Source organism: Callionymus lyra, chromosome 15 (genome assembly GCF_982586985.1).
Source record: "Callionymus lyra chromosome 15, fCalLyr1.hap1.1, whole genome shotgun sequence".
Classification (NCBI taxonomy): Eukaryota; Metazoa; Chordata; class Actinopteri; order Syngnathiformes; family Callionymidae; genus Callionymus; species Callionymus lyra.
The window spans coordinates 21,492,258-21,517,829 of record NC_141832.1 but is presented as its reverse complement, the minus strand read 5'-3'; the positions used below and the strand labels follow the sequence as shown (position 1 = coordinate 21,517,829).

The following is a 25,572-nucleotide window of genomic DNA, read 5'->3' as shown; positions in this document are numbered from 1 at the left end:
TTTGCAAACTCTCTTTCACGTATCTGTGGAGCGTCATGTTGTCAAACTATACACTGTCCTGTTACGCACAAAAAAATAAGATAATAAAAAGAATACAGCAACCCATGGCTATTCATCCTCATTGCATTGGCTTCCTTTAGTTGTCAAGAAACATGAAATATGACGTTTTTTTGTTGTTGCCTATTTATTATATTAGTTCAATGTTCTAAGATAATAAGTAAAACGTGTAATGTAAACAAATTAACTATACCAAAAGGCTCATGAGTTTGAATCACCCAACTCGATCAGGAATTGCTAAGTGGATTGCATTTGTTATGATAATCTTTGCTTTTAACATTCAACTCATTTCTATTAACCCACACATTTTTAATTTTTTATTTCATTGTTTAAAAAACAAAATTAACTCCATAACTGTGTACAAACAGATATTTGACATTTACACGCCTGCCCCCCACCCAAACCCCATTTCATTTTTAAGTTTTATAGAAAGACAATAAATACATTTAAAGAAAAATAGATTAAATAAATGTTCCCTTTTTTGGACCAGACCCTAATATAGGAATTCAACAAACACATGATTAATTTATTCAACCAATAAATACATCTATACAGTATTTGGAAGGCATTTTTAAAACTCAAAGTTTTCTCTAAAAGTAAGAAAATTACTTTTCACAGACCTCCAGATGCAGTCTGATTACTCCCTGTGTATGTAGATCTAGCAAATATTTAAACTCTAATGACATTTTATGGAATTTCGGGAGTGTATCATCATAGTAGTGATGTGGCAGGAAATAAAGTCCAACGGGATGAATTGGGAAGGGCCAAAATCCATACACATGTACTTCTTTACAAACCTCCAGAGCCATGCTTACCATTATTAAACCACTGCTGAGTTTAGCTTTCACACCTCTGGAGCGCCAAAACTGAGTGAGCTTAGACAAATAACTAGGGTTAAAGTAAACAGGGCGGGATGGATTATTCAATTGTTTCAGAGTGCGGACGGTTTTGAAGGCCAAAGAGGACAGATAACCAAAAGCTGGTATCAGAATCATGGAGTCGCCAAATGGTTCAAACCTCTTCAATAACGCTGTGTGGTTTCTCCTACAAAATAAATTTCAGTTAGAGAAAGATATAGGGTAAAACAAATACAAAGACACCAAGCTTCACTCACAGTTTTTGAAAAATCGTTGGGTTTGAGGTCACAAGGTTAGACTTTACGCCCACATGGTCTTCAAAGACATTTCCCATCGGAGGTAAGTTGCACCTTAAAAAGGATGAAAGCATTTTTACTTGTTTATTTATTCCATTTAAGAAACCTTATATCTTACCTGATGACAAAATCAGCTGAATCTATCTTCTTGCCACAGTTACTCTCAAAGAGGATTCCCCCATTTCCAACCACAGAACACGCGTCCCATGTTTTATTTAAAAATGGATGTTCCTAAGAAAGTGTTAATGAATTGATCATCTATTTCAATCATCAGTTATAAAATATTAAATTGTCTTGTTGGATTTGCCCAATATATGTAAAGGCGGCATTGATCTTGCTCACCTTTGGTAGTTGTTCATAGAGGGACTCTTTTACCACATAAGCTTGTGTGATGTGTGTTCCAACAGGAGAGTTAGCCTGAGTGACAATCCCATTGTCAAAGGCATTGCACTGCATGTGCAGCGAGGACCTGCAATGTATGTTATGTTGTTAGACTTTAAAATGGATACGTTTAACTTGTTAATAGAATCACAACCGAACAACAAGTCAATTTAAATGAGTAGTACTAAATGAAAAGTAATTTATCTAATCGAAATTAAATGCAAAAACATGACTTGGTAAACAAAGTGATTACTCGTGAAGAAGCCACTGGTTACTTGATATCTTCCAACAGTTACAACCCCTGTTCTTCCTGCAAGTCGTAAGGATAGGATGAACTAGAATATGTTATTATGTAATAGGATGACAGCAGAATCCGGAACCTACAGCACCGACCCACCTACTTTACTACCCTTCTACTATTCATCGATTCCCATCGGTGCATTGATACAAATAAATGAGATGCGACTGCATCAGTAGATTGACCGTGCATTGGATTTCATTTGCTCTAGCCTTTTTGCATTGTAAAATTGGTAAAATCGTTTGATGCTTTGTACCATTGTGTGGGGTTCAACTTCAAACTCAAGCAATCTGTAGAAAAAAAGCTGTGCTATATTAAATTATTTTTAGCACGATGAACCTGTGTTGCAGGTCATATAATCTGCACATTTTTATAACTGTGCTTTTATAAAAAGGTTAAACTTGTGTTAAGTACATTTTATAGAATCATAAATACAGAGAATACAATTTAATTTAATCAGTTATATGATTCGTCTAAACAAACTAAATTATGGTTTCTTGCTTTTTTTTTTTTTCTCTATTGAAAACCAACATTTAGAGGAAAGTGTATACTTTCTCAAATTGTTGCAGTAAATCTGAATTTGGCTATTGAGGTTAGGGGGTTTTACTAGTACATTCTAAAACCCCAACTAACTGTATCAATTGATCACATATCAATTGTGTATATCAATGAGCAATCACTCTCTTTGCTGCATTGGCTTCCTTTAAACCTCAGATTTGACTTTAAGATCTCATTATTAACCTTCTAAGACCTTCTTTTTCAGTCTTGCTCCTGAATAAAGACTTGAGGTCGAACACTTTAGGTAGGACCTTAAAATCTGCCTCACTGCTGATAGCTCCATACTTAAATCTAAGAGTGACGGAGCCTTTCTCGGTGAACGGTCTGCCTAAAGAGATCAGAAACACGACGACATCTACTGTACCTCCCTTTAAACCTTTAAACCTGTTATGACAGGCTTTCATTTTAATGACTACGCTCTGGGTATTGGCCAAACTATACAAGAAAGGCCCTGGTTTGATGTGAACATGCTTACCTGAAATCCTGGTAATGCTTCTTGTTCCAGCTCCAGGTTTTAGAATACAGTTCCAGTGTATTATTGATAATTGCCCTGTAAAACATTTGACATTTTTCAACTATCCAATTTCCATGCTCCATGGTATCAGATTCCAAGAGTCAATCCAAAATCCAAAGTAGATTAGTGTTGTTGTTGATATCTTGACGTTTTAAGAAACCAGTGTTTAATATACTGTAAGCTAGAGAACACAGCTTATTCAATTCAATTCAATTCAATTTTATTTAAAGTGTCTTATCATAACAAAGTTATCTCAAGACACTATACAGTTGAAATAAGACTACAGTTGATTAAGGAGAAATAGATCCCAGCAATTCAACATGCTTATTGATGCTAACAGTTATACAGAGAGGTCAAAATACAGTGAAATGATGGTCAAGGAAGGGATTTTGCTTTGTAAGTAAGTAAGTAAGTAATTTGTATTTATATAGTGCTTTTCTACACCAGGGTCACAAAGTGCTTAAACAATCAAAACAATACTCACTAAAATATATACTTTAAAGGTCAAGATAAAACTGAGAACAACACAGGAGTTCCAGAAAATCAAGGAAAAGCCAGAACAAATAAAAATGTCTTAAGATGTTTCTTGAAGGAGTCAGTATACTCCATCAAGTGCAAAGAGAGAGGAAGATTTTTCCAAAGCTTAGGAACTGTGTGCGCGGAACCATCAATAGATTCTGATCCACAGACCTCAGAGCCTGAGCTGGGGTGTAAGGCTGGATCAGATCAGTGATGTAAGGAGGAGCTTTACCATGAATAGCTCTGAAAGTAAGAACCAGAATTTTAAAGTGATCCTGAAAGAGACTGGATCAGTGAAGAGTTTTGGGGATCGGAGAATTGTGAGTTCTTCTACTTGAGAGTCAGAATTCTCGCTACAGAGTTCTGAATCAACTGCAGGCGAGACAGCTCCTTCTCGTTAAGACATTAAAACAAACTGTTGCAATAGTCCAGGGGAGAAGACACAAACGCATGGATTATAAGCTCCAGATCATGTTGTGACAACATTTTCCTAAGTTTAAGGATTTTGCTCAGTTGAAGGAAACAGTTTCTGGTCAGTTTTCTGCAGTGTTGAACTAGAGACATGTCTTTGTCCAATACAACACCCAGGTTTCTCAGGCTCAGTGTGACAGACTGACCTAAGTCACCCAAGTACTGACTCAACCCTGGAATCTTATCATCAGGAGCAATAAGGAGTTTCAGTTTTGTCCACATTTAGCTGCAAAGTGTTTTCACTCAGCCATTGTTTGATTTCTAGCAAACAATTGACTAAGCTGTTCAGCCTCAGGGGCTCAGTTGGATCAGAAGAGCAGTAAAGCTGGATGTAATCAGCAAAAATGTGATAAGAAACATCAGGAAATCGCTGAATGATTTTACCGAGGGGAATCAAGTACAGCAAAAACAATAAAGGACCCAGAACAGAACCTTGAGGGACTCGACACAACAGATTCGCCGATTTGATTGGCAGAGACACTAAAACTGCGCCCAGAAAGGTATGACGAGAACCACTGTAACACAGACCAAGACAGTCCCACTTCATCCCTCAGTCTTCTCAGCAGGATCTGGTGATCAACTGTGTCAAAGGCTGAGGACAGATCCAAGAGAACCAAAACAGTGTATTCACCCGAATCAGCTGACATCATGATGTCACTGGACACTCTCAGTAAGGCTGTCTCCGTAGAGTGATGTTTACGGAAGCCAGACTAAAACTTCTCATGAATGTCGCTCTGATCCAGGAACAAAGACAGCTGCTCAGACACCACCTTCTCCAAGATCTTGGACAAGAAAGGGAGTTTGAAAATAGGCCTAAATTACTGAGGTCAGTCGGGTCTAAGCCTGGCTTTTTGAGCAAAGTCTCCACAATGAAATGCATTGGGGAAAACCGCTTTTGAAAGGAAGAGGTTTAACAAATTGGTAACCCAGGGCCCAATTACATCAAACACTCTGTTAAAAAGCCTACAAGGCCTACATCTGAGCAAGATGAGGGTTTCTTCTTGTTCACTAGTGCCGAAATATCACCCAGAGATAAAGCACTGAAGGAAGACCAAGATGAGGAGACAGGCTCAGAGACAGCAGGGGTTCCAAACAAAGGGGGAGAGATTTTCTCTTTGATCAATTTAATTTTGTCAATGAAAAATCTCAAAAATGCATTGCTGTCAGCTTCACAAAAGACAGGCGTGATTTGAGGAGCAGGAGACACGAGAGAATTAATCGTGTCAAACAACAATTTGCTGCTACCAGTTTTCTGATGTAATCAGATCTGGCAGTTTTCACCATCTCATTGTATGAATACACCCAGGAGATCTTCATTCGTCCAAGTGCACCGTTTGTTCTGAATTTTCGATTTAACAGGTGCCACTTGATCCAGTATTTCAACACAATGAGTAGTGAAACAGTGCATCAAACTGTCCACGTCTGGGCAGTCATCAAAGGAAAGAGCGTTAAACATAGCAGGAAAATTGTCTGCCGTATCAGCTGAGATAACACGCCTCTGAGACCTAACTTTCAAAGGCTTAGGTTCAGGGATAAAGTCCAGATTTAACAAGACTAGATAATGATCACTCAGATGGACATCATTTACAGATACATTAGAAATGTTCAGGCCAAGAGTAAAAATGAAGTCAAAGGTGTGGCCTTTTTGATGAGTGGGTTTAGAAACATGTTGCTCAAAATTAAAGGCTTCTGTTAAAGTTAAAAGTTCTTTAGCAGAGCAAGATGTGATGTCAACAACATGAAGATTAAAGTCTCTAAGAATAAGAACAGATTCCGTTTGAATAATAGAAAATAAGAAGTCACTGAAGTCTTTCAAGAACACCGCCGCAGGACCAGGTGGGCGGTAGATTTACACACAATAGAAAGGTCTTGTAGAACTAACTAAGATCATCTGAGACTCAAAAGAAGTGAATTCCTGAGTCTGAATCACTTTGCAAGAACAACTCTCCCTATAAACTGTAGCAAGACCTCCCCCACGACCAGAGAGGCGAGGCTTTCCCAGGACAGCGCACCCTACTGGACAGAGTTCGTTTAGATTAATAAACTCTTCGACTCTCTGCCAAGTCTCAGAAAGACATAATAAATCCAAATTAACTCTTGTGAAGAGATCATTAAGAGTAAAGGATTTATTAGTTATGGAGCGAACATTCAAAGTCCAACGTTCAGCACCGATGACGTCACTGCCAGGCGCGCAGAGCAGGATCTTTTGAAGAGAACAGCAGCGGTCACGTGGGTCACAGCTGTCACTCACGTTCAACTCTGTTGTAAAAGCCAAATTAAATAGAGGAAATGAAAAAATCGTACCACCTTTCGAGAGATCTGGGCAGACGGCAGTGCTGATGTGTCATCACACTCTTCAGTGAGAGGAAGGTTGATCAAACATCAATGACGTCCGATAACGTCAGAGTTCTTCCGAGCGAACGCGACTGTGCATCTCATCCTGACCTGAACTCCAGACCTACTCGATCGCTTGTGGAAATCGCTAGGTACCCGAGAGATCAACCAATATTCCACAGAGTCCGAGTCGATGAGAAGCGGAGGAGGAAACCGACTCACAGGACGTTGGTAACTGTCGTGAGTGAAGTCCTCCATCGACTCTCTGATGTTAAAAAGTGCATCACGATCATCGATCAGTAATGCTTGAGACATAATTTTAGTGATATGAGCATATATATAATATCCAGACAAGTAGTCGTTAAAACGACTGTTTTTGGCAATTATTGCAGGATCTCACGTTCTAGTAGCCAATCAAAGGCTCACTGGAAGCGGAAGTTTGATAGATCAGGACAAACACATACTGAGCCTCCAAAAATAAAAGAGACTGGGAATCATACTTCCTGTTAATGACAGAATGGAAAACAAAATGAAAAAACTGTTCGGCACGTGATTTAGGTGGCTAACGGATTTTTGACCCTTGTTTGATTGAGTTTGACACCCCTGGTGTAATCTACGACGGTAAACATCCCTGATGACAATGTGCCCTTGTAGACTTTTTGTTATGCAGATGTAGAACACTTACCTGCAGCCTTTGCAAAACTTCTCAGCCTTAATAGGTTTTCTCAGCATCCTTGGAGGTTCATAATGGATAATACTGCTGGGGAAACAGAGAAAACGAATTATTTAATCAGAACATTGTATAATATGTATATATCTGGGTCCAAGATGTCCCTGCAGGCAACTGATTGACTGCACTAAAATTAAGTATGGTTGTCCTTGTCCATCTGTTTGATGAGTGAAGTTACTACAACAAACCTTTCATTTTGGAGAATGTATTTTTGATTAATTGTGCCTAACACAAGTGAAGTGTCAAAGTCAGAGGATATTGTGACATACGACTTTGACGCCCACGCACCCAGCTACTGGAGGATGTGCCATCTGATTAATCAGGGGTTCTTCACTCCATAGTTATTCCCTTTGGTCTTCCAATTTGACGTTTAATTTTAATTCTAAATTCTAAAATTCTAATTTCACAAATTTTCTTCTAACCCTCATGTTGACCAAGGGTTGGGATTATTTACTAGTAATCTGTTCATTTTTAGAGTTGTAGGCAACGATTTTAAATCCATATTAATGTATCATTGTCTTCGCCTTTGTGACACCGGGGTGAGATCACTTGCCCCTCCCTCACCTGTCTCATCCCGGATTGCCTATTGTTTCCACCTGTTCCCCTTTACCCTCATGTGTTTAAATAGTATTTGTCTCCCTTGTCTTGTGCCAGAGTGTTTCGTGTTATTTGTTCACCACGGCCTTTTCACAGCCACAGCTCTGTCTGACCAAGTAAGATCTTCGTGAAGAGAATTTTGTTCTTTTTTGAATTTGTTTTGTTAAAATAGTTTTTTCCTCCAGTTGCAGCAACCTTAGTTTGCTGTTTTTTAGCCTTTGTGCTTTCCTCAGTTGGACTGGAAGAGCGGAAGCATGGGCCTAAGCAGAGTGGTCTTCACTATGCAGCTCATTCACAGACTTTAAGACTGCTCTCATGAGAACATTTGACCCAGTTATTACGGACAGAGAGAAGGCTAGAGAGTTAAGTGGAATAATGCAGAACAAAAGAGATGCCTATAATTATGCCATCCACTTCCGTGTTCCTGAAGGGATTGGCGCCACCAATAAAAGAACTGCTGGTACCGCTGGATCTGCCTCGGGACCTGAACTCACTTATCGCCCTAGTCATCTGGACGGACAACCGGGTTCAGGAACCCCGGCCACCACAAGATAGCGAATCGACCTATGGGAGGTCTCTACGCTCTCAAGCACCAGGTTGGCCGAATCCCCATCGCACTCCTCCAGAGCCGTATCACCCCCTCCTCATGGCTGGGGACGATGAACTCATGCAGCTTGGCCAGGCCCGTTTTATCGATGGGGAACTAGCAGGCAAGTTGGGCCTGAAATCTGAAACTTTGTTAAGACCAATCAAGGCCCGGCCTCTCAATGGCAAATAACTCCACACCACAGAGCCTCTGGAGGTATGCATTCAAGGACATAAGGAACTTATTAACTTTCATATATTTAGCGTACCCTCCCAGACACTTGTCCTGGGTTATCCCTGGTTATGCGGTTATAAACTCGGGAAATCCTGGGGTGCGGGAATGGCTGTGTTAACCACTGACACCACTGTAGTGCCGGAAAGTATAATGACTTCTGTTATTCATGTGTCCGTTACTCCTACTGCAGACTCTGAGACCTTCGACCTGAGCTCTGTGCCAGCCTGCTCCCACCACCTCCGTGAGGTTTTTAGAAAAACCAAGGCCATGTCTTTGCCTCCTCACAGACCTTACGACTGCACCATAGACTTAATCCCAGGCTCTCCCATTCCTAAGGGTCGTCTTTACTCTGTCTCCGGTCCAGAGAGGGAGGCCATGAAAGACTACCTTGAAACCTCACTGAAGGCGGGAATTTTCTGTCCATCCTTGTCAGCAGCTGGAGCAGGTTTCTTTTTTGTGAAGAAGACAGTTCTCTTAGACTATGTATAGACTACAGCCCCCTGAATGACATGACCATTAAAAACCCTACAACCCAGGATTCAGCTTTTTCTATGTGGCACAACAAAGGTCTACATCATTTCCTGGATTTGTATACAGATGGCCAATTGGAAAACTTTACCAACCTGTCCTCGAAATACTGACTACCAGCTAGTTATCTTTTTAGGTATATTCAAATCAGGAACTTCATTTCACATAGCTTCACTAATTTTCCTTCAAAGCCGTCTCAGCAGTTCATTGATTTTATGACCTTCAAAACAAAAAGAGGGGGAATCGTGTCAGAGGTTTATGAATTTAAGAATTTTAAATCTGTGATCAATCCAACTTAAAACTGCCTGGGAAAAAGACTTGAATATGCAGCTTGGCGAGACTAGGTGGGATAAAGCAGTTTGTGAAATCGGTTCAGTTTCATCTTGTGCTCGACTGTTACTAATCTATTTTAAAATAATCTACAGAATTCACTACTCTAAATTTACTTTCAAAAATATTCCCGGAAGCAGCTGATAAATGTGTCAGGTGTTTGAAATCCGATTGTCATTAGGGGCATATGTTATTTCTTTGTTAAAAACTATACACATTCTGGTCTGGCTACTTTAACTGTATCTACTGTTTTGGGAATTACAATTCAGCCATGCCCACATATAGCAGTTTTTGGAACCCCGTCAGAAGACATGAATCTGACTTCTTCCCAGAAAACAGTTGTGAAATTCACTTCTTTGATTGCTCGGCGACTGCTGTTGCTTTGGAAATCTCCAAAACCACAAACAACTGAGTGGCTGAGACACATATCTTTTCTCAAACTTGAAAAGATTTAATATACAATGTGAGGCTCAAAACAGAAATTCAGTTACTTGGGAACCATTTCTGTCATATTTTAAAGCTTTACAAGTTTTGCCTGACTGAGTGGTTAGGAGTATTACTCAGTAATCTAACTTGTCTAGAGGTTACTTTGTATTGATGACGTTAGAGATTTTCTAGATCACTTTGTATGTATCAAGACACGCTTCACCTCATGGACCATGTTCGCCATCTCCTGGAGGTTCTGGTGGCCGTCCAACTTTATTTTATTTTTTTATGTGTGTGGGCGTGTGTGTTACAATTATTACAACCAAAGCATTTCTTAGCTACTTGGTTTAAAATATAACATGGTCATCAGAACATTAATAAAAGTTAAAGTCCAAATATATGATGCAACCCATCCAATAACATATCATTTTTGTATTTTGACAGCAACTAGGAAAAATTAAGAAGTTGTAAGGATCTTTATAAAGTTTTATAACGATGGATTTTTCAAAGGTTACATTCCTATGGTCAAGAATAAAAATAAGAAAAACACTCACATTTGATCAGATATAATCCATAAAACAGCTGCTCCACAGATTCCCAAACCAAAAATTGCTAGTAAAATGGTCTTCATTGCTGCTTCAGGTGATTTGACACTAGGCTCCCTCTCTACTGTGGGCAAACAAATTGCCTATACTCCACCCCTTATTAAAAGATCCTCCCACTACTTTTCTAGTGTAAGCCCCATTGTCTTATTTTAAATAGTGATTATAAATGTTTTTATGAACAAAGTATATCACAGATATAAGCTAACAATAGTTATGAACTATAAAAATGAAAAAAAACAAGGCATGAGGGCGATCATCCTTTTTTTTTTCCACCTAACCTATTTGTGACTTACCGGTAGATCAGGATCTACTTGTTTTTCAGCTCTGTTCTCAGTTTCCCTTTTGAATTGTTTTACATGACTGGGCTGGGGGAGAGAGTTGCTATGTTGTTAATTACATCCAGATACATTATATGATAGTGTTCTTTAATGTTGATGGTTGATGAAGAGTGATCTTTGTGTATCATGTTGATAGTTTTTATTGTTTGAAAAGGGTTTATAGAATAAATATACATATTATAGCTTGAGAGATTGACTTCTTAAGACAACATAACATAAAAATGTTGAATCTGAAAGATGTATTTGAAAAACATTTGAAAACCAAATAACCCAAAAACGACACTGGAGAGAAAATCGGGAGAAAGTAATGTGTCTAGGAGATTAGATAAAAAGTGAACACACAGATGATAAATATCAATGGACAGAGGACCCTGTCTCACTTCCCAATAACAACAGCATGGGGAGGCCACGTTCTTAACAGAGAGTCGGACAGGCTTCTACTCTCCATACTTCTTGGTGACCATTCAAATAGCGGGCTAGAGACCCATTCTTTTACAGAGCGGTCGTATATCCACCAGCGCACAGGATGTTATTTGTGAAGGTACTCCTTCAGTTAGTGGATTTAGCAGACTATTTCCTCATCTCGGTTGACTCTCACCAAACGACGTCCCTGAGGTGCGCAATAGATGGTATGACGTTACAGTAAATCCGGCTAACGTTTGGGTGTTTCCTGGCAGGAAGAACCTTCTCAAAATGTGTAGAAACTGCCGAGGGACAGTGGAGAAATCGTTTTAAGGAAGACCCTACCAAGCACTGCTTTAGTGCTCACTGCTTTAGCATTAGCTACATGTTGAGGTGACTAGTTAAATGGTGACAGTGATTCATTTGTGGTCGACGACAAATCAATCAAGCTCCTTGTTAATGGTATGGTGACGTTAGGGTGAGAACTCCCATAACGATTTTGACTGGGTGACCCAGGTAAGCCAGGAGGATGTCACATGACTTGTTTTCCCGAGGATTATTTTGCAACGTTTGGATCCAGATGTCCCTTGTCTGTTACAAAAAAGGTTAATCTGTTTCTATGACAGCCTATTTAATGTCAGAACTCTGAAGGTGCTTTGATGAGAGCGTGAGCAGTCGTATGGCAGACTGTTGAATAAATTGTTAATCAATGTAGAACTGATCACTTTAAGAACTATAATATATTTGTTTTCTCTTTTTACTCTACTACAGTTCAAGGTTAAGTTTGTGTTCAGTTGAAGGCCAACAGGGAATGCAAGCTCATTACGTGTACTTTTTCCACAAGGAATATTCCTAAAGGAACACTCATAAATAAGCAACCTTGAAGTTAGTCCTGGAGTGCCAAACAAAGTATTATTAAAGTACCTAAATGCCTCTTTGTGCCTTCAGCTGGAAAGCGTCTTGCTTATCCGGGAGCAAACATTCTTCAAGTGGTTAATGAATGACCTCCAAAACAGTATGAAAGGAGACAAAAGACAACTCACAGTAGCAGGCTTTGATTTTTGTACCAGAAATTCTATAAATATTTCTTCAATACACTAATATCGCTGATTCCAGTCTCGTCCTTACTTCGTCTACTGAGCAATTCCTTCATTCAGAGAAAGAACCTGTTTTTTACAGAACTTTAAGGCAGAGATCTAATGTAACATCAATCATTGGATTGGTGCGAAGATGGAAAATTGACCGTAAAGAAAATGTATTCTTCCGCAAACTCTGCTTGAATTGAGAGACTGGAACAGATCTTAGTGACTCTTTATTTTATTTTTTATTTTTTTTATCTCAAAAACTGAGCAGATGATGTGTATATGTCAAACAACTTTTCTTTTTTAATTTTATTTAATGTTTTTTTTTTTTACTAAATTGTTGTTTTTTAAATTGTATTTATTTATTCATTCTTTATTCTCTAAATATTTTTTTCCCAGCTTTTGCTCAGAGAAAGTACAGATGCTCATTAGATTATGGCATGCGAGGAACTGGACCAACTTGATTAAAGCTGAATATCGTTTGAAGCCACAGGAGAAACTTAGGTGGAGCAGCAGTTACTGATTTACTGATCTGCTGTGGAAATCAAAGGACTTTTTCAATTTAATTTTAACTTTATGTTGTCTTTCATCAATAAAGAATAAGTGACTCACCAAGCACTTGGCCTGAGCCAGCAAGTCTTGACATGACATCCACTCACACATGATGCGTTGAAGTTTTGCAATGACTTCATAACTCAACCATTGTTAGATTGCAGCCACACCTATGTTCAACCATGTATCTGCCTCAAAAATGCATTGACTCACATTTTTACCCAACCACCTTTGGTTTGCTATTGTAACCTGCGAACAATTACGTTCCAGTATAAATCATTCACATTTTTGTACAGGACCATAAATATTTGGACATTGACACAATTCTTGTTTTTCTGCTTAAAACATTCACCTTGATTAATTGAAATAGAACCAAGAGACTAAGTGGGGCCTTACAATTAATGAGTTTTGGAAATCCTCATTATTTTTTTGTATTTAATATGGTATACATTATATTGAAAGCCACTTGTGTGTGCTTTTTTTGACACTTTTTTAAACAGTATATTTGGAAACGTACTAATCAATTTTTAGATAGAGCCAGCTTAAGCACAAGATCTGCGTAATACATGTTATAAGCTGCGGAGAGAGGATGCGTTTAAATCATAGCCATTGAGCTATACATCTATGCCAGGATTATTCAATTTAAGGTCTGTGGGCAAGATCTAGTGCTTCAAACTACAGTATTTAAACAGGCCTGCTGCCTGAAGTAATGAATTTCTATCGGTGGCACTTTTCTTTGAGCGACATGAGATTGACAATAAGATTAGTGCTAAAGGATTTTAAACATTGTGTATCTGTTATCCTAACATTCAACAGGACATATTCAGAAAATTAAAAAAAAAACGCGCCAAACTATGCTTTATAAGATCCGAAATGTTTTTATAAAAGAAGCTACGTTCCACACTTTCCCAGATGAAGTTGGATCACTCCCTGCATATGAAGCTGTAACAAGTGCTCAAACTCTGTAGGCATGGCATGAAACGGTTTAGGTAACACGTCATCGTAGTAATGGTGACGCAGGTGTTGTTGGTTGAATGGATGGTTACTGAAGGGCCAAAATCCATACACGTGAACGTTTTTACAAACCTCAAGTGCCATGCTTACCATCATTAAACCACTGCTCAACCGCGGTGCTATTACACCTTTGGCCCTCCATAAAACTTTTAGTCTATCCATGTATTTAGGATTTAAAAATACGGGTTGTGATGGGCTCTTGAAGTGCTTGAGGGTGTTGACTGCACGTAAGATCAAGGATGTTTGGTAGGAAAAAGCAGGGATGAGAATCATGGCGTCTCTGAATGGATAGAGTTTCTCCAGTAGTAGGCGCTGGTGCTCTGGTTTGGTGCCATACCTGAAAATTGAACACCAGTTCTTGAGCAATTTCATGTGAACACAGTAAATTCAGCATGTGCTATACTCACACGTTTTCAAAAATGGTTGGATTTGCTGAAACAATGTGAGACTTTCTTCCTACATGTTCGTCAAAGCCATCATACAAAGGAGGCAGATTGCACCTAAGCAACATTTTTATGAGTAGATGAATAAGTAACCTGATTACTGGACTGCTTACCTTATAACAAAGTCGGATGAATCAATCATCTTTCCACAATAGCTGCTATACAGGATGCCTCCGTTTCCAATTACTGCACATGTTTCGTACGAGTTATTTGAGAGAGGAGATACCTGCACATAGTCAAGAAAGCTTCAATTAGTCACGCTATAAAAAAATTAGGTTTTAATTTTTTCAGGGGCCATATATAAATGATTAATGAAATAGTTGCTTTAAAGCCAAAGATTATACACCATCTAGTGGGCTATGAAAATGCGGTTTCATGAAACTTAATAAGCTTATCACTATTCGAAGCCTCATCACGGGGAAAAAACTTGATGTACTATGTATATTTATTATTATTATAGTTTTTCAGATCAATTATTTTATCATTTTATATACACACTGTAAAATTGTCCTTCAACTTTCTTTTACATTATTTTGAGGGACAAAAGGGACGTAAGTAAGTTATTTGTATTTATATAGCACTTTTCCAGACCAGGGTCATAAAGCGCTTAAACAATCAAAAAAATACTCACTAAAATATATGCCTGAAACCATTTTTTTTTCAAACGTTTACTATATATAAAAATAAAAATTTACACTTGAAATTGGTCAGTGTTGTAGGGTTTTGTCTGACCTCATGAGAGTCTCGATCTCAAATAAAAAGAGGGTCACACTTTCTCCTGTAGAATGGTGCCGATGTTACGCATACTTTTGGAAAGAGCTGCAAGATGGCTCCCTTCACGATGTGCCTGTTAGAGATCTTTGATCCCAGTGGACTGTTTGCCTGACTGATGATCGCTTCATCTGAGCCATTGCACTGGCTGTGGAGCTGTTGTCTGTGGATCCAGAACAAATCTGGTGAAACAAAAATATGACACAAAACAACATTTTTCTTAACTACGTCAGCAGCCCATTGTCTTTCACGGTTTCTATTTTTTGTTCCCACGTTGTTCCTTTTCCGCCTCATTTACCGTATATGCATCACCTCTGTCTCGTCTATTCCCCGTTGCTGGTGTAACTGGATCTTCCAGCTCGACTTATTTAACTGCACCTCTTGTTATTTATGTAAATATGATTGTGTATATATTATATAGCGCAGATTTATCTTTTATTCCATTTAGATTTTCTTTCTCGTTTTTATTTCTGGGTGTTTTTATTTCTCTTGCTGCTGTTAAACCGAATTTCCCCTCGCGGGACTAATAAAGGTTTTCTGATTCTGATTCTGATTCTGATTGTTCTTGGTCTTTTGACCCTTTTGCTGTCAATGTTGACTGAAAATAACTTTCTGCCTATCGTTGAATCAATAGATACAGTATGTGACGCCTTTTTAAGCATTGCTTGTTTGGATTACACATTTATAGTTAAATGTTTTGTCAGTCTTACCTGAGTTGCTGGTATTTTTCCTCATTCTTCTTCCAGGTTTGTGAGTACCGTTTCACAATGTCGTCTATGTGTTCTCTGTCACATATTTAAATATAATGTGTTAGAGATCAGTGACAAATAAAATACATGATTTTATTTTAGAAATACAGCAGACAATGTTTTAATGGCAGTTATTTTCTTTGAGAAATAAAAGTAAGTAAGTTAGTAAGTAATTTGTATCTATATAGTGCTTTTCCAGACCAGGGTCACAAAGCTTAAACAATACTCAATAAAATATATACTTGAAAGGTCAAGATAAGACTGAGAAAAACACAGGAGTTCCAGAAAATCAAGGAAAAGCATGTACAAATAAAAAATGTTGTTGAAGGAGTCAGTAGATCATCAAACGAGGGAGAGGAAGATCGTTCCAAAGCTGAGGAGCAACAGCCTGGAAGGATTTCTCTCCTCTGGTCCTGAACCGTGTGCGAGGAACCATCAGTAGATTCTGACCCACAGACCTCAGAGCCCAAGCTGGGGTGTAAGGCTGGATCAGATCACTGATGTAAGGAGGAGCTTGACCATGAATAGCTCTGAAAGTAAGAACCAGAATTTTAAAGTTGATCCTGAAAGAAACTGGAAGCCAGTGAAGAGATTTAAGGATCGGAGAAATGTGAGTTCTTCTACTTGTTGAAAGTTCCAAACATTTTTAAAAAGCCTCTGAAAAGAAGTTGTTTTTCAGTGCTAGAAATTATATAAAAATATCTGAATTCAAATGTAATTGCTAAAATATTCTTGACGACATAGATGTGTCATTTAAAGATATTCAAGTGGAAAGTAAGAAATGGAATAAATAAAATAGTTTAACTTACTTGCAGTCCTCACAAGGTTCAGAGTATTTGGGTTTGATATAACTGTGAAAAGAGAAGAATGAAATTAAGCAATAGTTATGAAACAGTTTTGTGATAATTTATCTGACTCTGTAAGAGTCAGAAGTAGAAAACATGGTGGAAAACAAATCATATTCACTGCTGCATTATTTCATTATGAGTTCCTTTGAAATCCATTAATAATGTGGAGCAATGCTTTAACTGAAAGGCTTATATTTTGAACTATATTACTTCTTAAACTATCAATATAATTCTGTCACATAATATATTAAGGCAGATGCGGGCCAAACCCTTGTGGGGAAGTGTTTAAACTTAAATTGAGGGTAGCAGAATGGTAAGAAAAGGATATGTTTTCTAACATGCAAATTCTCCAGAGAGTCAGCTTGAAAGGTGAGCTGAGTTTGCCTGGATATGCATGTGTTTCCGTCACTCTCATTTGCCTCAGGGCTGGAGTAGTATGTATGTAAATATAAATCAATAGCATACGGTTTCAATTGTTTGTAATGTAAATTATGGTTTTCTGTGTGCAAAGCTTGCAATGTGTCCATAGCAAATACCTCTTTTTTTTTCTTCAAACTGAGCCTGATGAACCTGGGTGTGTTCTTTGACAGAGTCATGTCTCTAGTGCAACACTGCACATATTGACCAAAACTGTTTCCTTAAACTGTCCTATTTTGGGGGATTCAGAATATGGTCACCCTAATAAAGACTATTTAAACCCTAAAATGAAGAAGCAACAGGTTGTTCTGTGGCGACCATTTTTTTTATCCTTTCAATCCCGACTCACATCCTGGTGATCGCCTTAACATCAGACTGGACCCCACTGATAACATTGATGCTCTTTTGAGATGAGAGGTCCTTTGAAGATCAAGGAAGAATCCCATGGACCTCCTACGAGGGAGCGTCAGAGCTAGAGACAGGCAGAGTTTGGGTGGACTTGTGAGGAGGTCCGGATCTGTCCCTGGCTCTGAACTATGTGGAGGAGGTGAGCTAAAGGAGGTACGTGACCAAACTACCGTCCTTGATAGTAAACCTGTGTCTCCCCCTACTGGACAATATTATGACTAAACAGCACCTTAAACACAATCTCATACACCTGCACTGTAGAAATGAGAAGTTATTTTTGGTTCTTTTCAAATATTTTTGTTCCTCCCTCCTCCTACACTTATCTGTACTAATATGTATTGTTGGTGATTTATTTTTAAATCATTAGTTTATGTAATATTGTGCTCATTGTATTATTTTTTATTATTATTTCATTAGAATTGTTTTGTGTTGTACTCTCATTTTTTATTGTTTAATATTATTATTTATTATTGTTTTGTTATTATTTGTAATATGTGTACTGTATTTCTTAATATGTGCATGGTTAATTGCTGTCTTGTTAACTGCTGTGACAATCTAATCTTCACCAATATGGAAGGAATAAGGCCTATCTTATCCTCACCCCTTATAATACAAGCATTAGAAGGATATTACATTTATTTCTATAAAACAGCCAAAACTAAAGCTTTTTTTTAAACAACAAATAATGAAATAAATCTGCACTCAGACTTGAAGTAGCCAATAAATATGGTGTACTGTGAGCATTTCAAAGTGTATATTGTATATGTTTAACTAACAAAATAACTGGAAAAGTAATACATTATTGAACAAATTAATTTAAGTAAGTAATTTGTATTTATATAGCGCTTTTCCAGACCAGGGTCACAAAGCGTATATCAATAACTAACATAAAGGCTTGTCGTTGGCTGTATTTGTCATTTTCATTTGTCTAAACATTGTGCTCAGGTTATAAATATAATTTCATATTTCATATGCCAGTAAAAATATGTATTAAGTCTAATAAACATAATAATATATTGTAATAGCAAATAATAACACTGTCTTGTTTTCAAAGATAAAACCACAAAATAAGCAATTTGGGTGTAATTCTTCAGCTGATTCCTCAGTGTCAAGAGCAACACCTCATACATCAAGCATAGACTCACTTGACAAACCATGACTAAGTACCCAAGAGCTAATAGGTTAGGTTAGGTTACGTAGAACTTTATTGATCCCTCAGGTGGTACTTAAGTACCTTATGTTACTTTCCAAAACCAACTTTACTGGACTATGAAGTTACATTCCAAAGAGACACTAACATTAAAATCAAATCAAGAATCGTAAATAATCAAGGTAGGCTGACTCACCTTTCTTGTTTTAACCACAAAAACAGTATCGTCATGATGCTTCCAATAAGGAGGAAGACGATTCCAACATTGTAGACCCTCATCTCTCCTTCCTTGTTCGACTACTACTATAACAACTACTAATGTATCCTTACTCTTTCTTGCTGTCTAAGCAGCCACCCCTCCTTCCTATTTTATATTTATCTACTCACGTTTCTGTATTTGTTCTTTAGGGTGTCGGTGTATGGATAACACGGATCCCTGTTCCAGAACATCCTCTTTTATTGTTATTTCACTCGGCAATTGGCTGTGTAATCGCTGTACTGCATCATCTGAAACGTGGGCAAAGTTCAATGGCTTAGATAGTATACTCATGCTGAACAAGAAGTACCTTATGAATAACAATAACTGTCTGTTGCTGCTAATCCAAAAATGAGTACTACAAGTACACTTAAGTGGTCCTAAGCTCTCGTATCTCTGAGATATGTAAAATTGATGTGTTTGAACAAATTGACCACCAGAGTACTCTCTGGGGCATAAAATGATTAATGAACAATGCAACAAACTTCACAATAACCATGGAATACACATATATATATATATATATATATATATATATATATATATATATATATATATGGGTAACTCAGCTTGAAGTTACTGCAATAAATACACTTTTTTAAAGAAAGATCTTATCTTAATCTCATTTCCAACAACTAAAATAAAATGGAAATGGAAATGAGGCAAAATAATTCAAAATTAAATAAATCATATATATTCTAAACATTCAGCTATGCACATGATTACCTGCTTTGGATTCTGGCAAGGATTGAGCTTGTCAGTGTTTTATTTGTTCAGGGATAGGCAACGGCAAACAACACTACAAAGAGTTCAAATAACTCTTATCACAATTCAGTCTTTTGAAATTCAGAGACAAAAAGTTTAAATAACTGACAATTTGATATCTTTCCTCTTGCTAAGTTGACAGTGGAAACACATCAGATGACAACAGATGAACAGCCTTCACGTTTGCCTTTGTTCAACCTGTTGCCATTTTTCCCATTAATAATAGATAATCAATAGTGGAGATTGTGTGCATAAAAACACTCTTTAATGTGCTGCTTTGTTTTGATTGTATTGATTTAAATCTCATCATTTGTAAACTTGTCATTTGAATTTCATCCAGCTGAGAGAGATCAAACTAGATCAGATTTAATATAAATACAACAAAATATAAAACACGAAAGCGGCATCTTTTTAAAACAATAGATGAATTTACAAAAATAAAAAGAAATTCCTTAAATAATCAGCCTTTGATCTGTCACAATAATTAATTTAAATTAACCGAAAACTGTTTTCTCTTGAATTGTCTCTTTTGTTTTGTCTGATGTATTTGTCTCTTCAAGTGCTGGATTTATATTGTAAACAAGTCAACGGATCCTCTTCTGTCAGTCACTGTAATAAGAAAATCCAAACCCAAAGTAGGTCCTGATAATAGTTATCTTATCACAGTTAAAGGGCAACTATTTCGAAAACCTAACTCTCCTGACTTACTCACATGTACCAAATGCTGAAGATGCAGTAAGTTCCTCATCATGACGTGGCTCCATTTTCTCCGTCTGAAGTCTCGCAGAACAAGAGGTTATGAGAACAGAGCCCATTATTACGTATTACATTTCTGCAGCATCTGTAATCACACCCATGTCTTCTAGTTGCGCCTCCACGCTGCCAACTATTAGCCGCTAAAACAACAGGCTGTTCAGAGTGTCCTGCAAGATGGCTCAAAGAGTGTGTTTATTTCTGGGTTGCAAGAACGCTCCGTAAAATTCTCCAAGGAAGCTGGATTTAGGCAGTGATGGGAAGACTTTTTTGTTTCCAAGGGGCAAGGAAAGATCCGTAGCAGCAAACATTATTTTCACTATTCTCTTCTGGGTCAGTGTTTTTAGAGCCTCACATGGTGTCAGTCGGAGGTTGACAAGTCGACTTTTATGAAAACAGCAACGACACAAAGAAATCTTACAAAACACAACAGGCCCATATGAGAAGCACAGGTCCGTATTTAAGTCATTCTTTTGACTTGACGATGTTAATGAACAACATTGCTCCGGATGTTGTGCTGCTGGTCTCAATATGTGTTATAGCGCTTTAGATGCTGGATTTGGCCAAGAAGCACAGTTAAAGCGACAGACATTGAACATGCATGAATAGAATTTCATTAGCACATACATGTGGTGGTTATCTCTGTCACATCCCTATCAATACTCCACTTTTCAGATTTTAAACAGCAACACAGGCTTCATTTAAGTGCAAAAGTGTGGGTAGAGACAGCGAGCTGGACACAGAGCTTTTGCTTAGTTCCACACAGATGAGGGGCCACTTGGACCATTTTTCAAATCAGCAATGAGACCACGTCTGGAGATGCCGACGGATGATGACTGTAGCTCTTACATTCTATACATTGTATACATTGACGTAGGTAAGACATTTCAAACGCCATGAAGCTGGACTGTAGTATAACATATAACATTTTTTTTTCCAAGTATTGAATACTATTTTTTTAATGGCAGTGAAAGGAAGACAGACTCACAAACACAGTTCATCAGAAAATAACTTAACTTTTTTTAAGAAAAAACACCTGCACTTGAGTCTTTTCATTGTCTGATACTCAGGTTTGCACTAAAGAATGTTATTTTCACCTACAATGGAATTGCATCCGTAACACACAACACTCTCATACTATGCTGCTTGTTTTTCAGAAGAAAAAAATTGTAGAATGAGCCAATGGTGTATTTTTCCCCATGCACAAGTAAGCCCAAGGCCGTGATGGAAGCACCAACTTTAGCTAGCCTCATGCAATAAAAAAAAAACTATTTGAAATTGACAATCTTTCCAACATGCAGCCTCTACTTTCTTCTAATAACATGTTACTTTTCATATGCCTGTTGTTGAAGAATCAGATAAAAAGATGTAAACATTATTTATTACACCACATGTTTACATTTTACAAAAAAGGAAACACAAAAATCAGCCTTAAATATGTAGTGGATATATTTTGTAGTGTGTAAGGATTCAAACAGTTTCGTTCAAATCCCAAGTCTTCTGAAATACAGTTTAGTGGGTCTGGAATCTGATGAATCCACCTCAGGACCTAGAACAAGAAAGGAAAGAGTATGTTACACATATTTTATACTGAAATAGCACGATTGACTTGGCTATTAAATTACCTTCAGATCTGTCTTCCTGTTCACTAGCAATGTATCAAAAGTAAGGGTTCAGCCCAAGGAAAACACTCATGCTCAACTAAGTGCACACCCTCTCACTCAAATATTAACAAAGGTTAACAAAAACCAGGATCAGGAAACAGGAGATTTTCAGTGAACCAACTTACTTGGGTAATGAAGGCATTGGTGGTCTTACAGAATAAGGAAAGATTTATATAAGAATGATTAGGAATGATACTTACAGCATCTTGGAAAATAAATAGATAGAGCAAATAAACAGAATTTTTCTTGGCAGCACCCTCACATTCAGAAGTGTTTAATGTTCAAAGGTTTTGCATTTGTATGTTTGCGTAAGATTTGTTAATGTAGTGCGTCATGTTCGTGTACACAAACCTTTCAAATATTCTGTGACATTTCAACACTAGGCCGTGTTCTCTTTGTTTGTTTATCACCTTTGGAAAACCCACACAACATAGTGTTATCACATTCTCACAGTCTACTTAACAGTTATGTTGGCGTTAATATCCAGAATGATGACCAGCATTAACAGCAATATTATTAAACAGTTGCCTGACGCCATCATGCTAACATTCAGCTGTAAACAAACTAGATCTGTCTTATGTAAGCAATGGGTAGCGATCGGTTGATAAGCTTTCATGAAACCCAAGATCTTTGGAACTGAACTGCTTTTTCAACGAAACCTTGTCATTTGTTAACTTAGAGAACCACCTATTGGGCATTTAGAAAACAAGACTGTTTCATGAAACCTCACAACACATCCTTAGCAAAGGCCATTTCTGTCCACCATGGCAAAGGTCCACTTCAAATAACCCTTAAGTATATCTCTGTATTCAAGTTCCTTAACAAAGAGAAGGGGGGGACGAAAGATCCGATTAGAAACATTGACTTTCCTCACAATAATCCTTGAATTGGGGATTCATTGATTTATATTATATTTACATATATATAAAAGTAACAGTGTATATACCAGTAAATACTACACAATGTTTCATTTTGACCTGTTGTACTTTTTTATTTCAAAATCAAGACAAAGCACCAGCCAGTTTCAAGTGAATAGCAAAAATCCAATAATAGCTAGGCAGTTGTAAGCTAGTTTTTCTCTATCGGATTAAAGGTTCAGTTAGTCCACACATGATGACAGTTATTTACCAAGGAAAATTAACAAGGAAGTGTGTTTAACAAGTCACCTTTGGCACATGCAGTAAAGCGTCATACTCTTTCGGGAAATTCGATCGATCATGTGAAAGGGGCCACAAAGGTGGCAGTGCATAAATAAACCATATAAACCACATGTATAAAAGAGCTGCACTAAAGATCTGTCAAAAAGTTATACCATTTCCCCTGCCGAAAGATGAATGATTCTGACTCAGCTGTGGATAATTAAAACTTGGTGGGATTAAATGGTCGACTGTGAAGTTAAATTGTGAAGAAAGAAAATAACGATACAACTGATTTACACACAAAAAGAAACTGAAGACCAAAGCAGTGTTGTGAGGATTCCCAAATGTTAACAAACGTGTACTCAGTGTACTATCCTGTAGTTCTCATCAATCCATATGTAGGTGACAAGTAATTCACACCATACCTGCCAAGCAGGTAACAAAGCATTACAGTATATAGAAAGAACATTTCAGAAAATATAATTTTCCAAGTTGTGCTCATTTTAGTAATGTTTAACTTTATTATGTGTTTTAAACTCTTGTATATCTTGTAAACCATCGTATTTCCTCCATTGGGTTTTTTATTTGTTTTTTTTTGGTTCAATTCAATTCTATCCAGGGCTGATAGGGTTTGACGAGGATGGGGTTTTTTTTGTTCGACAGCAAGAAACAATAATTTTCAGACATAGTTTCTTCATTTCTTTTAAATGTGTACAATGTCAGTGTAGGATGTTGTGTTGCTGCACAATGCCAGAGAGCTTAAGGAAAATGCTGTGTCCTCCATACATATCTACGGTTGCTGTACCAGAACATAAGGTTGTATTCTGACAAAAAAGCTAAGTTTATGAATTATTATGAAACGGTGATAATGCACATTTTACCAACTTGTTGAAGCTCATATATTTGATGGACTAATTTAACGTCATGAGCACACACATAATTCAAGATAGAGTTGAGGAAGAAGATATGGAATCAAACCATTAGACTTCAGCAGCACTGCTGTCAATGGTTGTAAAATCTAACATTTAAAATGTGTTCTTTACTTAGGTAAGATATAGAATCTCTTAAATTGAGAATGAGGAGTAAGGATTAACAAAATAAATTCTACTTAAATCTGATACAATGATCCCCCCTTTGTCAAAGACACTTTGAATTTGTTAAATGTGTAGTTTATTTGTAACCAGCTATCAGCAATCCAAACCTCACCCAGTAGGTTACCTAGTAGTAAACATGAGGATGAGAACTAAAATTGATCGATAAATGATCAATTCAATTAATGGGTAACTTATTAGCCCATGTCAAGCTAACAGTTTACGTTATAATCAAAGAGTGATACGTTATGTTGAAGGGTCTTTTCTGTTGATCAGGATCTGCCTTGTGTTCTGCCTGGTTATTAATGATAAAGACTTGAATTGTAATAGTTATTTTATTCGTCTCTCACTTACTGCATTGATCACAATGAAAGAAAAATCAATAATTTATTCCTCTGAGGGACACTCTCGCTTTCTTGATACGAACCCAACAGAAATACAGATATATTTTTCACATACTTAGAAACACACAAAAAAAGCAGACTACAAATTTGCAACAAATTTTGTCAACTTAAACAGTGACACGCGTGTATAACCTCACCTCACGCTTTCTTGAGACGAACTGAAGTTGAACCGCAAAGAAAAGGATGTGACGTCACAAAACAAAGTTTCGAAAACGAGACTAGCTACCACAGACTGATTAAATATGTATGTAATCTGACTGTCCACGTCGGATGACCTTAGCCCCCTCAGGTAGAAGAGTCTGCTCTGAGACTTTTTGTACACAGCTTCAGTCTGTGCTGACCAGTTCAGTTTGTGGTCCAGGTGGACTACCAGGTATGTATATCTCTGAACCACCTTAATGTTCTAACCGTTAATTGTGACCGGCTGATTGGAGGAACTCCTGTATGATCATCTCCTTTGTCTTGGACATGTTAAGGATCAGATCATTACTCTCACTCCAGTCTAAGAAAGCAGCCACCAGGTCCCTGTATCATCAGAGTACTTATGTACATGACACTACAGCAGTATCATCAGAGTACTTATGTACATGACACTACAGCAGTATCATTAGAGTACTTCTGTACATGACACTACAGCCGTATCATCCGAGTACTTCTGTACATGACATGTAGCAGAGTTGTGTGCAAAGTCTGCGGTGTAAATTTGTGAAGAGGTAGGGGGCACAACAGTACCCTGTGGTGCTCCTGTATTGCTCACCACAGTTCCACACACACTCTTCTCCAGCCTGACATACTGTCTTTGTAACAAATCCAAATACAGTACAATTTAACCAGTACCTCTCACTGTATTTAAGTGATTGCTCAGTTCATTCTATTTTTGATATTGTATACAATACAAATCAATAAAAATACTAGATAAAAAATACTTAAATTGAATTGAGAATGTCAATGGATGAAGCACCAGAAATCTTAAATTTCTTTACGTGTTGAGCTTGTGAACAGATG

General features: G+C 37.5%; 2 protein-coding genes across 3 annotated transcripts; both read right to left on the bottom strand.

Moving 5' to 3' along the window:
- Positions 1–454: 454 nt before the first annotated feature.
- Positions 455–10,375, bottom strand: LOC148065336 (alpha-2,8-sialyltransferase 8F-like). 2 transcript variants are annotated; one of them, XM_087809150.1, is made up of 7 exons: positions 10,271–10,375; positions 6,971–7,042; positions 2,923–2,997; positions 1,553–1,679; positions 1,329–1,441; positions 1,172–1,264; positions 455–1,101 (listed from the first exon to the last, which is right to left on the bottom strand). In XM_087809150.1, exons 1-7 carry the CDS (start codon positions 10,345–10,347, stop codon positions 663–665), a joined length of 996 nt encoding a protein of 331 aa, XP_087665276.1. In that variant the 5' UTR covers positions 10,348–10,375; the 3' UTR covers positions 455–662. The 2 variants fall into 2 exon arrangements, with proteins under 2 accessions (XP_087665276.1, XP_087665277.1); XM_087809151.1 differs by having other exon boundaries at positions 6,971–7,045; positions 10,271–10,341.
- Positions 10,376–13,586: 3,211 nt separating this feature from the next.
- On the bottom strand, positions 13,587–18,774 carry LOC148065335 (alpha-2,8-sialyltransferase 8F-like). Its single transcript, XM_087808380.1, has 7 exons — positions 18,692–18,774; positions 16,482–16,523; positions 15,634–15,708; positions 14,960–15,086; positions 14,266–14,378; positions 14,117–14,209; positions 13,587–14,046 (listed from the first exon to the last, which is right to left on the bottom strand). The coding sequence occupies exons 1-7, from the start codon at positions 18,772–18,774 to the stop codon at positions 13,587–13,589; spliced, it is 993 nt and encodes a 330-aa protein (XP_087664506.1).
- Between the last annotated feature and the right edge of the window lie 6,798 nt (positions 18,775–25,572).

Excerpts from the sequence above, each read along its gene's own strand:
- LOC148065336 (XM_087809150.1), bottom strand. The coding sequence starts at position 10,347 with ATGAAGACCATTTTACTAGCAATTTTTGGTTTGGGAATCTGTGGAGCA. Across the intron at positions 7,043-10,270 it reads TGGATTATATCTGATCAAAT|TATTATCCATTATGAACCTC; the intron begins GTGAGTGTTTTT and ends TTTCCCCAGCAG. Across the intron at positions 1,680-2,922 it reads AAGCATTACCAGGATTTCAG|GTCCTCGCTGCACATGCAGT; the intron begins GTAAGCATGTTC and ends CATACATTGCAG.
- LOC148065335 (XM_087808380.1), bottom strand. The coding sequence starts at position 18,774 with ATGAGGGTCTACAATGTTGGAATCGTCTTCCTCCTTATTGGAAGCATC. Across the intron at positions 15,709-16,481 it reads GAACCTTGTGAGGACTGCAA|AGAACACATAGACGACATTG; the intron begins GTAAGTTAAACT and ends AATATGTGACAG. Across the intron at positions 15,087-15,633 it reads GAAAAATACCAGCAACTCAG|ACAACAGCTCCACAGCCAGT; the intron begins GTAAGACTGACA and ends CTGGATCCACAG.